Source organism: Erythrolamprus reginae, chromosome 2 (assembly GCF_031021105.1).
Source record: "Erythrolamprus reginae isolate rEryReg1 chromosome 2, rEryReg1.hap1, whole genome shotgun sequence".
In the NCBI taxonomy this organism is placed as follows: domain Eukaryota; kingdom Metazoa; phylum Chordata; class Lepidosauria; order Squamata; family Dipsadidae; genus Erythrolamprus; species Erythrolamprus reginae.
In genome coordinates, this window is record NC_091951.1 from 136,829,471 (window position 1) to 136,843,169 (window position 13,699).

General features: G+C 40.1%; 1 protein-coding gene across 1 annotated transcript in view; it reads right to left on the minus strand.

Moving 5' to 3' along the window:
* Positions 1-13,699, minus strand: part of CACNA1A (calcium voltage-gated channel subunit alpha1 A) — a 419,872-nt gene that overhangs the window by 309,474 nt on the left and 96,699 nt on the right. The window contains exon 4 of the mRNA XM_070739561.1: positions 11,370-11,663. Coding sequence (XP_070595662.1) covers positions 11,370-11,663 — 294 coding nt within the window. The remainder of the gene's footprint in view (positions 1-11,369; positions 11,664-13,699) is intronic.

A 13,699-nucleotide genomic window follows, 5' to 3' on the forward strand; every position in this document is an offset into this window, starting at 1 on the left:
TTCTTTCTTTCTTTCTTTGCTTGCTTGCTTGCTTGCTCCTTTCTTCCTTTCCTTCTTTCTTTCCTTCCTTTCTCTCTCTATTTTCTCTCCTTTCCTTTTTTCTCTCCTTTTTTCCTTCATTCCTTCCTTTCCTTCCTTCTTTCTTTCTCTCACCTTCCTTTCTTTCTCTTCTTTCTTTTTTCTTCCCTTCCTTCCTTTTTTCTTTCCTTCCTCTCTCCTTTCTTTCTCTTTTCTTTCTTTCTCTCCCCTTCCTTCCTTTCCTTCATATCTCTCTCTCTGTCTCTCCCTCTCTGTCTCTCTCTGTGTCTCTCTCGCGATCGCTGTTAGAAAGGAAGTTCAAGTGAGGAGTTGTGAAATCGGCAAGGCCAGTCGGCGGCCACTCCCGCAACTTAACTTTTTTTTTTAAATGGCTCTTCTATAGGTTACAGTTAAGCTGCCGATTACGTTCTGTCACCTCAAAGATGGACAAGATTAAAAATGAGAGAGAGCTGGAGGGGGCGTGGCCTAGCCCCGTTTCTGGTTCGAACAGGTTTTGCAGATTTTTTGTGGTGCTCCTTTCGGGGATGGCTGCGGTGGGATGAAGCCGATCTTCCCACTTTTTCCCAACTGGTTTCCCTCCTGAAACTCAAAAGTTTTTCCTCCAGCCATGTTTTTTTTTTTTTTTAAAGTGGGTTACATCTGTACAGGTAGTCCTCGATATATGATCACATTGGAGCCCATACTTTCTATTGTTAAGTGAGACATTTCTGGGGTGAATTTTGCCCTGTTTTATAAGGTTCTTTTGTTAAGTGGATTGCTACAATTCATAAGTTAGTGACCTGCTTGCTAAGTGGATCAGCCTTCCCCATTGACTTTCCTTGTCCAAAGCTTGAAAAAGGTGATGGACTTTTTGCTGAAGAATCATTTGATGTTTAATTTAAAGGAGCCATGCTCCTGAAGGGATAAAACAACTACACTGAGGACTGCTATAAAGAAGATTGGAAGTTACTCATTTACATTTTATGCCTCTTTTCTTTTCTTCTTTTCTGTCTCTGTTCTTTATTTCTTATTTATTACTTTGGGTTTTTAAAAAAAATTCTGTAAAAAAAAATCAATAAGATTTAGAAAGAATTTGGGATTTTAAAAAAGAACAAGGAAAAATATGTTGATGTTAAAGAACAATCAAAATTGACTGTAAATTTAAAGTAGAATGCAGTGGACTTGATAGGATTAGGCTGAGAGAGAGGAGAGAAAGGAAGAGGAGAGATAGAAAGGAAGAGAGAGAAAGAAAGAGGGATAGAAAGAGAGAGAGAGAGAGTGAGAGATGCTCAGTGAGCCTTTCTTTGAAGTTGCCTTTCTTTCTTTCTTTCTTTCTTTCTCTCTTTCTTTCTCTTTCTCTCTTGCTCTTTCATTCTTTTTTCTTTCTCTTTCTTTCTTTCTCTTGCTTTCTCTCCTTCCTTCCCTCCTTCCATTTCTTTCATTCCCCCTCTCTATTTTTATTTCTCTTTCATTCTCTTTCTTGCTTTCTTTCTCTCTTTCTTGCTTTCTTTCTTGCTCTTTTTCTTCCTCTCTTTTACCTTCCCTTCCTCTATTTCTTCTTTTCTTTTTCCTTCCTACCTTCTTCCCTCCCTCCCTTCCTTCAATCCTTCCTCTCTTACTCTCCCCTTTCATAAGTTTCCTTGCTTCCTTCCTCTGTTCCTGTCCCTTCCCCCTTTTCTTTCTTTCCTTCCCTCCCTCCATTTCTTGCTTTCCTTCTCCTTCCTCCCTTCTTTCCTCCCTCATTCCCTTCTTTCACTCCTTCCTCTCTTACTCTCCCCTTTCACACCTTTCCTTGCTTTCTTTGCACCCTTCCTCTGTTCCTGTCCCTTCCCTCTTTCCTTCCTTCCTTCCCACCCTCCGTCCATTCATTCACCCATTCCTCTCTTGATCGCCCCTTTTACCATTCCTCCCTCCCTCCCTCCCTCCCTCCCTCCTTCCTTCATAGCTCGCCCTCGCCTTTCTTCCCTTCCTTCCAGATGGGAGTGCCCCCTCAAGACACCCGCCTGACTGCTGGTACCCTGCTTTTTCTCTCCCCTCATCCTTTCCAACTCCTCGCCGGTGGCTGCCGGGTGTGTGGGTTTGCTGGCTGGGAATTCTGGGAGTTGAAGTCCAGATATCTTCAAGTTGCCAAGGTTGGGAAACACTGGCCTATGGGACCGCCTCGCTTGGCGTGAAGCGGGAAATGATCCCCGGGGGATGGAGTGGCTTGGCGACTTAAAATAGTTTTAAAATGGCGGGGGGGGGGCAGACACTTAGGCTGTATGGGGCCCCAAAATTCCTGATGGTGGCCCTGTCCTATAGGCAGCCTTTTTTTCATTGACTATAGTCCTTACATCATTGCTAAACCATAGCGGTTTTTTCTTCCTTTTACTTTTAGTTATTTGCCTTACATACAGTCCCGTGGCTTTTAAGGTGGCCTTTTTTAATACTGGGTGCTCACTCCTGCCATTTTATCCCTCCCCTTTAATTCATTATTTAAATTTTTCCCCATTGCATTAAAATTTGTTTTTCTGAAATCCAATATGTTGGTTGCAGTATAGGATTGCTCACAATCAGTTTTTACATCAAACCACAAACATAGATGGTCACTGCAACCTAAATTTTCTCCCACCTTAACCTCTGAAACCCAATTCCCATTTGTAAAGACTAAAGAATAAGTGATGGAACACTTCCTGTGAAGAAATGTGTTTCCAAAATAGTAGGTCTGTCAAGTCTTGTACTGAAGTTTGCTCCGGTTCTGAGTTTGAACAGGCTGATGCGAGAAAGTTGTTCAAGTTGGATGCCTTTGTCCTCAGAAAGTTCCAAATCTAAATTTCCTTCTCCAGTTGATGCCTGAGACTGTTCGTCTCTATCAGATCGGTCAGACCGCTGGTCCAATGAAGGATCATAGTCTGCTGTAGGTACATGTTCCTGATAGCCTCTGTGACTACAGAAGCTCCTTGAGTCAGCAGACACTGTTTCCGGGACTGTTGAAGGCCTTCTGCAATACCCTGTTATATTGCCTCTGCTACAATTGCTTTCATATTATCCGGTATTACCAGGCAACCCTACTTGGGCCTGAGGCTGGTGACCTCTGGTGCTGTGACACTCTGGTTTGAAAGTGCAGGGGCAATCTCTGTTATAGGGAGAAAATTCTCCCCAGATCCCCCAAGTTGGCAATTGGAGTTAGGAATGATTGAGTCCAGATTTGAAACCCAACATCCCTTCTATTGGAGCCAGAGGCAGTTCATTCGCCTTCGGTATTGTAGTCCAAGAGGCGTGACATTTGGACACTGCTTTGTCGCACATTTTGTGTAGCATCTTGTGGCGACGTTGTTCGGCGGCAACTAACCACCTTCGAGGCCAAAAAGACGCCTCCTTTTTTTAAGCCTTAAAACTACTCATGTTATTCTGACTTGTGATGGTCTTTGCAGCCCTTGGGATGGCCAGATGCAGCTCTGGAAGATGCCCTGGAAGCCATGATGAGTGGCTACAGTGGTGGGCTGCAGCCAATGCTGGAAGCAGGCAAGGTCACATGCAAAATGGTCAGAATCAACAGACTCCAGTTAATATCTGTCGCCAGGCGCAAAACTGATGATGTACTCAATTGGCATATGATAGAGGCTGGAGTTTATGCCAAGCCCTTGTGGGATGTGGCTGCATGTGAGGCAGGTGCTACAACTTGCAAGGCTGTGCCCTGATGGAGCTTGGCCTCGTATTGCTGTGTCCTTGTAGGGCATGGCTCTGTTGTTTATATATCACCATGCCCTAGTGGGGCATGGCAGGTTGCTGACCCAGGGTACAAATACTCCACTGATGAATGGTCAGCAGCTGAATTAAGGCCAGTGAAAACGGAAGTTGTGTGAACCTACTTCAAACGCCACTTGCACCCTTGACGAAATGAGGGAAATCAATGCTTAGGAGGCAGCTAATGCATGTGGCAGAAGGATGAAATGGCTGATGAGCTATTACAGCACCTCCATGACTCCACAAAATGGCCACTGCCTGAACAAAATGGCCACCACAAGTTCATGGCCGTGCAGCCATCACAGCGCCGGGACAATCAATTCGACGAGTGGCCAGTCAGGATGTGTCTGCCTCTCTGCCCCAGACACTATCCTCGTATATCCCTGCAAGGGACTGCTCACAATAGAAGGGCCAACTGCTCGATGACAATTAGAGCAGTCAGATTACCTCCGTAGTTGTCAAAAATGGCCATTGCGATGTCCCCTCACCAGCTGGAGGGATCAAAGGCGCTAATCGCATGGGCGCTTTACAGTTGGAATTGGATCCTCAATCCTTTAATCAATTTGGTATCTCTGAAGAGCCACCAAAGAGAGCATAGAGGCTAGTAGCTTTTCAAAACAGTCCCACACTGACAGGCAGAAAGACCGCGGCCTGAGGCAGCCCAAGCCACCACTTGGCAGCAATTTAAGTCCTGAAGACACAATTTCAGTCTCAGGTATTACAAGATAAGACACACTCACAGTAATAGAAGAAAAGGGAAAACCTTCACAATGGATATAGCAACCAATTTTCACCACTTCTGGGAGGAATGGATGGCACAACTGTCCTCGCTGAGTGACCGAGTGAAAAAAATTGAAAGGGAATAGCGACAAGGGTGGCACCTCAACAGCTTTGACAGATTCAGTCCAATCAGAGAGCAAATAGATTTAACCAATTCCTGGATACTATATCCACCATGAGGGAGAATATAGCCATATATAACCACAGGGACAAGCAACAATTTCATTCTACTGTATGTATTGTGTAGATAGAGAAATAACTATGTGCATTAATTGAATCAAACAATGGCAAGGTCAATTATTATTAGCTGAAGCCAAAGGGGAAAATAAATGCCAGCTTTCTAAACAATAATGAGGCAAATAGAGCCATGTTCACCTTCACTGCTATGAAACTGGCAAATTTCTAACCAGAATATACTATGCTTTGACTTGTAACAAGGGCAAATTCTACCTACAAATTTCAAAAACATTTGTCGCCTTTTTGTTCATTCATAGATAATCATCAGAGGAGTCGAGACATTGAACAATACTGATTTTATGGACTTGGCCTGGGTTCTAGTATAGAAAGCAAACCAATATTTTCAAACACCATTTAGCAACCTCATTTCTTAATACAGTTTTTCAACCAAACAATTCATATACACACTGATTAAACATAATGGTTTAACAAACAGATAGCAGTTCATTTGTGGACATTTGTCAATAAAATCATACAGTACATATTATACCCATTGCACTAAGGCAGGTGTAGACAAAGTTGGCTCTTCTATGACTTGTAGACTTCAACTCCCAGAATTCCCGAGTCAATCATGCTAGCTCAGGAATTCTGGGAGTTGAAGTCCACATGTCATTGAAGAGCCAACTTTGCCTACCTCTGCACTAGGGTATTTAACGTCTATTAGTACACTAATAAGCAAATTCTAATTATGCTGTATAAACCAAATTCTTATAAACATTTATTCATCATACCAATATTAAAGACTACTTTACATTTGTTAAATATGAGATTACATTTATTGTGAAGCTATTTATAAAAGTTCTTTGGAATCAAAGAGGATCTTTACTTGAGCTCAGTAGGTTGTGAGCAGAGGAGAAAAATATTATTTAGAGCCTGAGTATAACTGCAATAAATAAGGGAATTAAATATGGGGCTTCTAACAGATGACATTAAAGGGAGTGTGAATAAATTTCATTTGTTTTCTTTATAAGTTTGAAGTTTATAAAAGAGGAGGCATACATTTAATTTCTACTTAGGTCAGCAATTTATGACTCATGTTGTTAGAGTCATAAATTGCTGACCTAAGTAGAAATTAAATGTAGAAATTAAGTGCAAATAGTTGATGATCTAATTTCAAATGCACTTTGGAAGCAATTTGAATCTTTCTTTCCATTCAAGAATCATAGAATTGGAATGGACCACAGAAAAAATTCAAACCAACCTACTGCTCAGTGCAGAATCTATGACAGGTGAGCATCTAGAACTAATGAATGGAGGATTTACTACATAATGAGGTAGCCTATTCTGATATTCAGATAGCTTCTGTATTGAGGCTTACAGCTCATACAATCAGAATGTTTTTCCTGATCTTTAGCCTTGAGCTCCTTGTTGTTTTAATCCATTGGTTCTGGTCCTGTAGTTTGGGAAAGCAGAAGTATATAGAGAAGTATATTCTCTCTTTGAAGATCTTATTTTGATCTCTCCCTTTGATCTTATTTTTTATAGGATAAACTTACCCAAATACTTTAAACATTCCTGCTAGGATTTTATTTCCGGTTATCTTCACCATCTTGGTAGTCCACCTCTGAACGTGTTCCAATTTATAATTCTCCTTTTTGCACTATGATGACCTGACCTGAACGATGGTACTCCAAACAGATGGATCAATTACTACCTCAGCAACTTAGGGTATAAGAGGAAAACAAACTTGAGAAAGGAGTATGGAAAGATTCGATTTTGGTTTGGGGCTACCCACCACTTGTTCCAGTTTTGCCTGCTTCAATATTGCCATGTGGTCTGAACAGATTCTTTTGAGGAAATGCAACTCTTGAAAGAAAAAGTTACAAGAGGAGTTGTTTTGGAGTTGGATAAGACTTATATTCATCTTTTTTAAAAACAACAACTAAGAACAACATAATATAATCGTACTCACCTTCTTACAGCTTCTTCCTCAAAAATATCCAAACTGCATTCAACCTCTATCCTTAAAGTAACATAAATCACAAATTGCTATCAGTTGCCAAGTTTATGAAGATTCTTAGAGAAACTCCCCAGGAGTCAAAAATTCCATGGTTTTCTGGCTCCAGAAAATAGCAAGAGCATTCACTTTGCACAGCATAAAAACACACATAGTTAATGGATATGTAATATCTTTGTAGGCCTTTGGAAAGAGTCAATCATTGAACTCAAACATCATATAAAACAAAAATGTGGCTTATCTGGTGAGCTTACTGTGAGAATCTAGTAATTGTTTTCAACAAGCCTTGATTAAGAAACATGTTATGACAAAAACCTAGCCATTGTGGTTTGTAAAGTATTGCTGATGACTTGGCCCAACAGATGGATGCAGCTGATGTTTTATTCAATGAGTTACAGTTAAGAAAACCATGATTTATCACAATGTGTGAACTAATCAGTATGTGGTTTGTAAAAGGATAGAAGGAACTAGAAGTCATAGATTTAACTCATTTTCCATCTGGTAATAGTAGCACAAGCAATGAAAATTCTTATTATTATTATTATTATTCTCCTTTATGAATGGAAGATCCTAACTTAAAATATGTGGGTCAAAGAAGACTTTTGACCCACTTGCTCCTCTTATTTCACTTGCATCTATTGATGCAATACTGTATTTTTTTTCTCTAAATTTGGAGAAATTCTGTAATGGAATACTAACCAATGTGTCTAAGCTGTTACCAGAATGATAAATATTCCTATTACCCAAACCAATCAAAGAGTCTGCTGGATGAGGATGAAGAAAGCTATGAATAAAAGTTATCTGGATGACACAAAACTATAGAATGCTAAACCACCAAACATAAAACATGCAAAAAATCAGGGTAGAATGTTGGCTCATATACTGCAAAATCACACAGAGTATTGACAAGGCGGAACACAGAATAAATAAGCTTGGCTGGTTACAAACAACTATTTTTGTATTTATAATCAGTCTTCCCATCTCCTCCATTACCAACTTTTATTCCCTGTTGGAATATAAAATTCAAAAGCTACATAGGAGTCCATGTCTCTGTGATCAGTAATTAGATGAAGATCATCAGTTGGAAGCTGGGGACCTAAGGGAGAATTCAATACTTGCTTCAGTCATGTTTATTAAAGTCCTACATTTTTTTATCCTCCTCTTATCATCCTTAAACTAGAAAAGGATGTATTCTTGATTCTTGACAAATGTATCTTTTCTTTTATGTATACTGAGAGCATATGCACCAAAGATAAATTCCTTGTGTGTCCAATCACACGGCCAATAAAATTCTATTATATTCTATCTATTTTCTAAACCTGGTTTCAATCTGTTTCTTTTAACTGCATACAACTTCCCCAACTTTACATCCATACTAATTTTCAAATGTAACACTAAGTCCAATATTATTTGTTTTATTTTGGCTCAGTACAAACCCAGTCACTATGATTGATTTATTAAATTATAGTTAAACAAACATTGGCTTACTGTGTTGTGTGACTTTCGGGAGGAAGAGAAAGAACAATACTTCTCAACACAAGGAGTTATGAAGCGCTTGGGCAGGTTCAATATTTCTCAGATGTTATTTCAATATTACTATCTTATTGCTTCCTCTAAAAATGAATGTCAGTCTTTTATGTACGAGGCTACTTTTACATCTATTGGCCTGACTTCTCAAATTTATGTAAGGTATACTTTATTTAAATTGTTCTAAGAATATATTGAAAATCATTCAGATATGAAACAGCAAATCTATATTTCACACTTTATTTGCATAGCCTTCTTCTAACTCATTTTTCTAGCCATTTTGGAGTACTATTGCCACTAGTTTTACTGGATAATTACTCTGAGAAGGGATCTGGGACAAGCTAAATGACCAATTTGCTCAATTTCAAAGGCCAAGTGATATTGCTACAAAAATAGTTAGTCATGTAGGTTATGCCTTCTTTTACCCTTCAATTAAAAATGGAAACCTACATTTCTGGTGGACTGCATCTGGAATTCATGTTTGACTTCTCTGTTAAAAATAATGAAATGTTGTGAAGGTATGTAAGAAAAGAACACTGAAATATTGAAGTAACAGTAGGGAAAAGAGGATGGTCAGGAGAATGTTGGGAACGGAAGCATTTTTTGCATTTCAATTTATGCATGATATGTCTGTGTGTGTGTCTGTTAGCATATGGGTTTTTTTAAATATTTAAATATTTTAAATTTGTCTGATTGCTTATGATTTGTTTCTACATGTTGTTAGCCGCCCCGAGTCTTCGGAGAGGGGCGGCATACAAATCTAAGTAATAAATAAATAAATAAATAAACTCTGTGAAACCCATCTGCCCACCAAGATTTAACATGGACACTGACTTTTTTAATATATGAGAAGCAGTATAAATGTTTGAGCCATTTATTATTGTTGAACTATTGCAGAAATTTCATTTTTGGCTTCTATAGGTAAAACAGAAAAAAATACCTAGAAATCTTATTATTTGCAATCAGTATTAATACTACTATGCTAAACTTACTATCTAACATTAAGACAGCTTCTTCTATTCTTATCTCTATCATTATCAATAATAATAATAATAATAGTAATTTTTTCCATTTTCCATTTAGAAAGAAAATTCTAACTATATAACTTGTGACTGAACTGAGATTACAACTTGTGTAAATCCCAGCATTCCATTCACATATCAACCTGGCTGTGATTACTTCCATCTCTAAAATTTTATTCCCTCAAACACAACAAATAATTTTGTACATCCATGAGAAACAATATACACAAATAACTTCGATCTTCAAAAGATCCTTAGGTTCTATAAATAATTACAAGGAATGAAATTTAACAGATTTTTTCATCAATCTGCTTATATTTTTATCTCAATTAGTATTTGCAGCATCTATTTTAAAAGACATGCTAAATAATATTTTTTTCCTCAGGTGATGAGCTAACTCAACCATGTACATTTTTTAAAAATGTACAAAAACTCTTATACTAAAGGAACTAAATCTGATTATTATTACACCTGCATTTACACCATTAATTGTACACATGTGCTCTACTATCACCTTTCTGTAAACAAAATATACTGTCTTTCCTCAAACAGACAACAAAACTGCACATAATCCTTTCATTAAAACTAAGCTGCAGCAAACTCAAGAATATTTTTGCCATGGACATGCAACATTGCTATATCATTATATGGTATCTCCTTAAAATTAGTGCCTTACATTTCAATCTGCACAAAAGAACACTGAAAAATACTGTTAATGTTGCCTCAGAAAATAAAAACAATATTTTACACCTAAGCATTAGTAGACACTATTTTTTTTTCATCAGCATAAACTAGGTTTAAAGTACATGCAAACCTGGAGAGCATCCACAAAAATAACACAATTTATATATTACAGCCGCATATTATTTTTGGGTCAACACACAGAATAGTTATAGGAATGAAAGAAAATAAAAGTATTTACCTACCGATTTGGAGTGATGAATCTGGCCTTTTCTTCCATATCAGAGGAAACAAACAGCCTGAAAAAGCCCCCTCCCGCAATTAGCAATGCTCATCAATCTCTCCCCCCCCCTACAAAAATATTAATTATCTTCTTGTATCTCAAGTGCTCAGTCTCCTGCTCCTGGATTACATGCATATTAATAACATGGAACACTTCTTGGCAGCCCTGTAGAACAGTTGGGGGAGGGAAGGACCCATTTAGCTACTCATTTCTCACCACGTGTCTCTTCTAAAGATTGCTAGGCTGATTCCTGATCCATACTATCTGACAATTTTCTGTGCAATACCCTAGAAATAGTGCTGGGGAGTCCTACTCCCCATATCATAACATACAGTATATTTGGCAAACATACTAAGTACTGATTGCCCATGAAGATCCTAGGCCTACAAAGTCCCTTTTAATCCTAAGAAGGGGAAACTGGGGCAGCTTCTAAAACTCTGAACTATAGGAAAGAAATAAAAAGATAATGCTACCTGTCCGGTCTTCTCCCACCCCCATTGCACCATCTCCACCCTTTCCACGGTAAAGAAAGGACTATTTTGCAGTAGTAGGGTTTTTTTTAAAAGGTTTGAAAAGTAAAGCAGCGAGAGGGTGAAATAAAGGATCCAATGCTTGGGTTAGTGGAAAGCTCAGGATCTCCTCGTAGGGAGAGATTTCAGGAGGAACAGACACATAAAACGATGTACATGTTAAAAGAGTGATACTGCGAGCAGAAAGACATGTGGACAAAAGGAAAAAGCATCTCCCGATAAAGCACTACACCTCCTGGGAACAGAAAAGGGAGGCATTCAGCAATAGAGCGGACAGTACCAGTTAAATAAATCTGCTCGAAAGAAGGAGGGGGGGAGAGAGGGGGAAAGAGCCTTGGCAGAAACAGGTTGACGAGAGAGGAAATGTACCCAGAAGTGATGCTGATGGGAGAAATGGACGATATGGACATGCAGGGGTTGAACAGGAATGCTTAGGGTGGAGGATATTCTAGTGGGACTTCATGCAGAGGCAGGATCAAGCAGGCAGGGCAGTGTTTGCTATTGCCCTTTCTCAAGTGTAAGTAATTACTGCGACCTAAGTACTGGTACTGAACAGCTTTCTCTCCCCTCCCCCTCCCCCCCCCTCCCCACTGCCATAGAAAGGATATGGCCATTCGGTGATCTTTTTGGCGTATTTCCTCACCACGTTGTCTTCGCTGAAGAGGAAGAGGGAGCGGTTGACAGTCAGACAGCTCTGTCGAACAGGAATGGGGTTGTAGAGTGCCATGGTACGGGCTCGCTGGGCCATCGACTGTTTATATATCCTCTGGGCCCCTGGGGGACCACCTTGCCGAACGCCCCCAGCACCCCGGCCACCTCCGCCGCCTGCTGTTCCAGCGCCAGCTCCCCCTGAACCTCCTGCCCCATAGCGGGCTGGCACCTCATCTCCAAACCGAGCCATCCTGCAAAGAGCAAAGGGCCGGGGGTTATGCCGCTGAGGATGTTGCTGGAGAGAAGAAGCTCATCGCATCCCATCGGCTGCTGTCGATGCTGCTGGGGAGCTTGCAGCAGAGGGAGGGGGCACTCAGGCAGGAGCACAGCCAAGGAAAGCAGCAGAGGTCCTGGACATGGTCACTCGCACCTCCCTATGTAGGATGGAAATGATGTACAAATGCTCTCCACCTCTACCTCAATGACTGCAACTGGGGAGGGGGGGGACACACCCCAAGAAGAAGAAAAAAAATAACTCCAAATAGTAGATTGCAGTTAGCAGGGGGGGGCGGGGGTGAATGCAGCAAACTGCTCCTAAAACAAATTGCAATGAAAAAGATGCAATGCACCCCTCAATTAAAAATATTTCAATTTAAAAAAAGACATTGCCTTTGGGAGGTGAAAAGAGGGGGAGGGGGATGACAAATTAAACCGGTGACAGCTGTACCTCTATCCTACACCAAGGAAGGAAAAATACAATTAAAGAAAACGAATGCACCAATTTCTCACTCCTACTTCTACATTCAAAGCCCGAAGGGAAATAAATGGAAGTAAAAAATAAAAAAGACACCATCAAAATTAGCCTCGCATAGACTCAGTCCTCCAGTTCAATTTAATGAGAAAAATGCAGGCTTCCTTTATGCTGAGCAGGTTGGCAAAGATCTGTGCTCACAAAAAAAAGGGGGGGGGATATAAAATATTTCTATCAGATTTACGATATCACTGTACTTGCCTTTCCTTCTCACAAAACAATGCACTGTTTTTTTTTAAAAAAAGACAATAATTGTTCCAAAAAAAAAAAAGAAAGGCAAAAATTATTTACAAATATACACACAAAAACAAAAATCAAATCAAAAATCCTAAAACCAAAATAAAAGCACCCCCCCACCCCAAGGTTTTTTTTTCACTTTAGCTCCATCCTGCTGTCTTCAGCACTGTCCAAGATCTGAAGGTGAAAAGGGTTTGGGCTCCCTCCTTTAAGCTGCTGAAGCTGTAGAATATTCCTGCCCCCTTGCTATCCAGCGGTCTCTGCTTTCTCTCTCTCTCTCTTTTTTTTTTCCACCCGGTGTGACTGCGTGTATAATTTCCTCTGTGTTGTCAGTTTTGCTTCATCTTGGAGCTGAATGCAGCAAAGAAATCCTGTAAAATCCAAAAATGAAAGAGACAAGAGAAGTAGTTTCCATCCACCATCTACTCATAAGGGTTCCTTGGTTGCTGCAATGTCTAGTATTTTTCCCCCCCTGCCTATATTCTTCTTCTCCTTCTTCCTCCTCCTCCTCCTCCTCCTCCTCCTCGATAAGCTAAAATAAGACTGGTGCTACGGAGGCAGGCAAGCAGGCAGGCAGAGAAATGGAAAAAAAGAAAAAAAGAAAAGGTCTGATTCACTGGCAGGTTCAGCTCTAATGTGCAGCAGTGGATCGATTTAATGCAAGCACAGAGCATCCCAAAGCCTCAGCCAGGCTTGGCACATGATGGTCTGGAACCAATAGCAGGGGCTATAGCCAAACCAAACCCATTTCAATTTATACAAGGAGAGAAACACACACACACACACACACGGGTATGAACATCCTGCATACAAATGATATTTCTCGACAACCTATACCATAGCATATTAGATTGATGTCACTTTTTGCTGTAACCTCAGTTTTTCCATTGGAATATAGGTACACCTGAATGCTGCATGTACCCCTTTTTCTCAAAGACAGGCTTGTTCTACATTTAAAAAGGTCAGAATGGGATTGTCTTGCTTTATACCAGATTTGTGTAACCACTGTCTATGCAGGCTTATAAGGCAAATAAGGTTGACAAGAGGAGAGGGAGGAGAAGGCTATGATTGTAGTGTTCCAAGACAATACTGGAGACTACGCAAGCCATAATGACCTGTCGGGTCATCATTTCAGAAATATTTGCCTACTTAAACAGAGAACGGAATGACCACAGGCAGGCAAAACAGTGGTGGGAATGGGAGACACCTCTGACTTCCTGCTAGCTTCCCCACTGATAT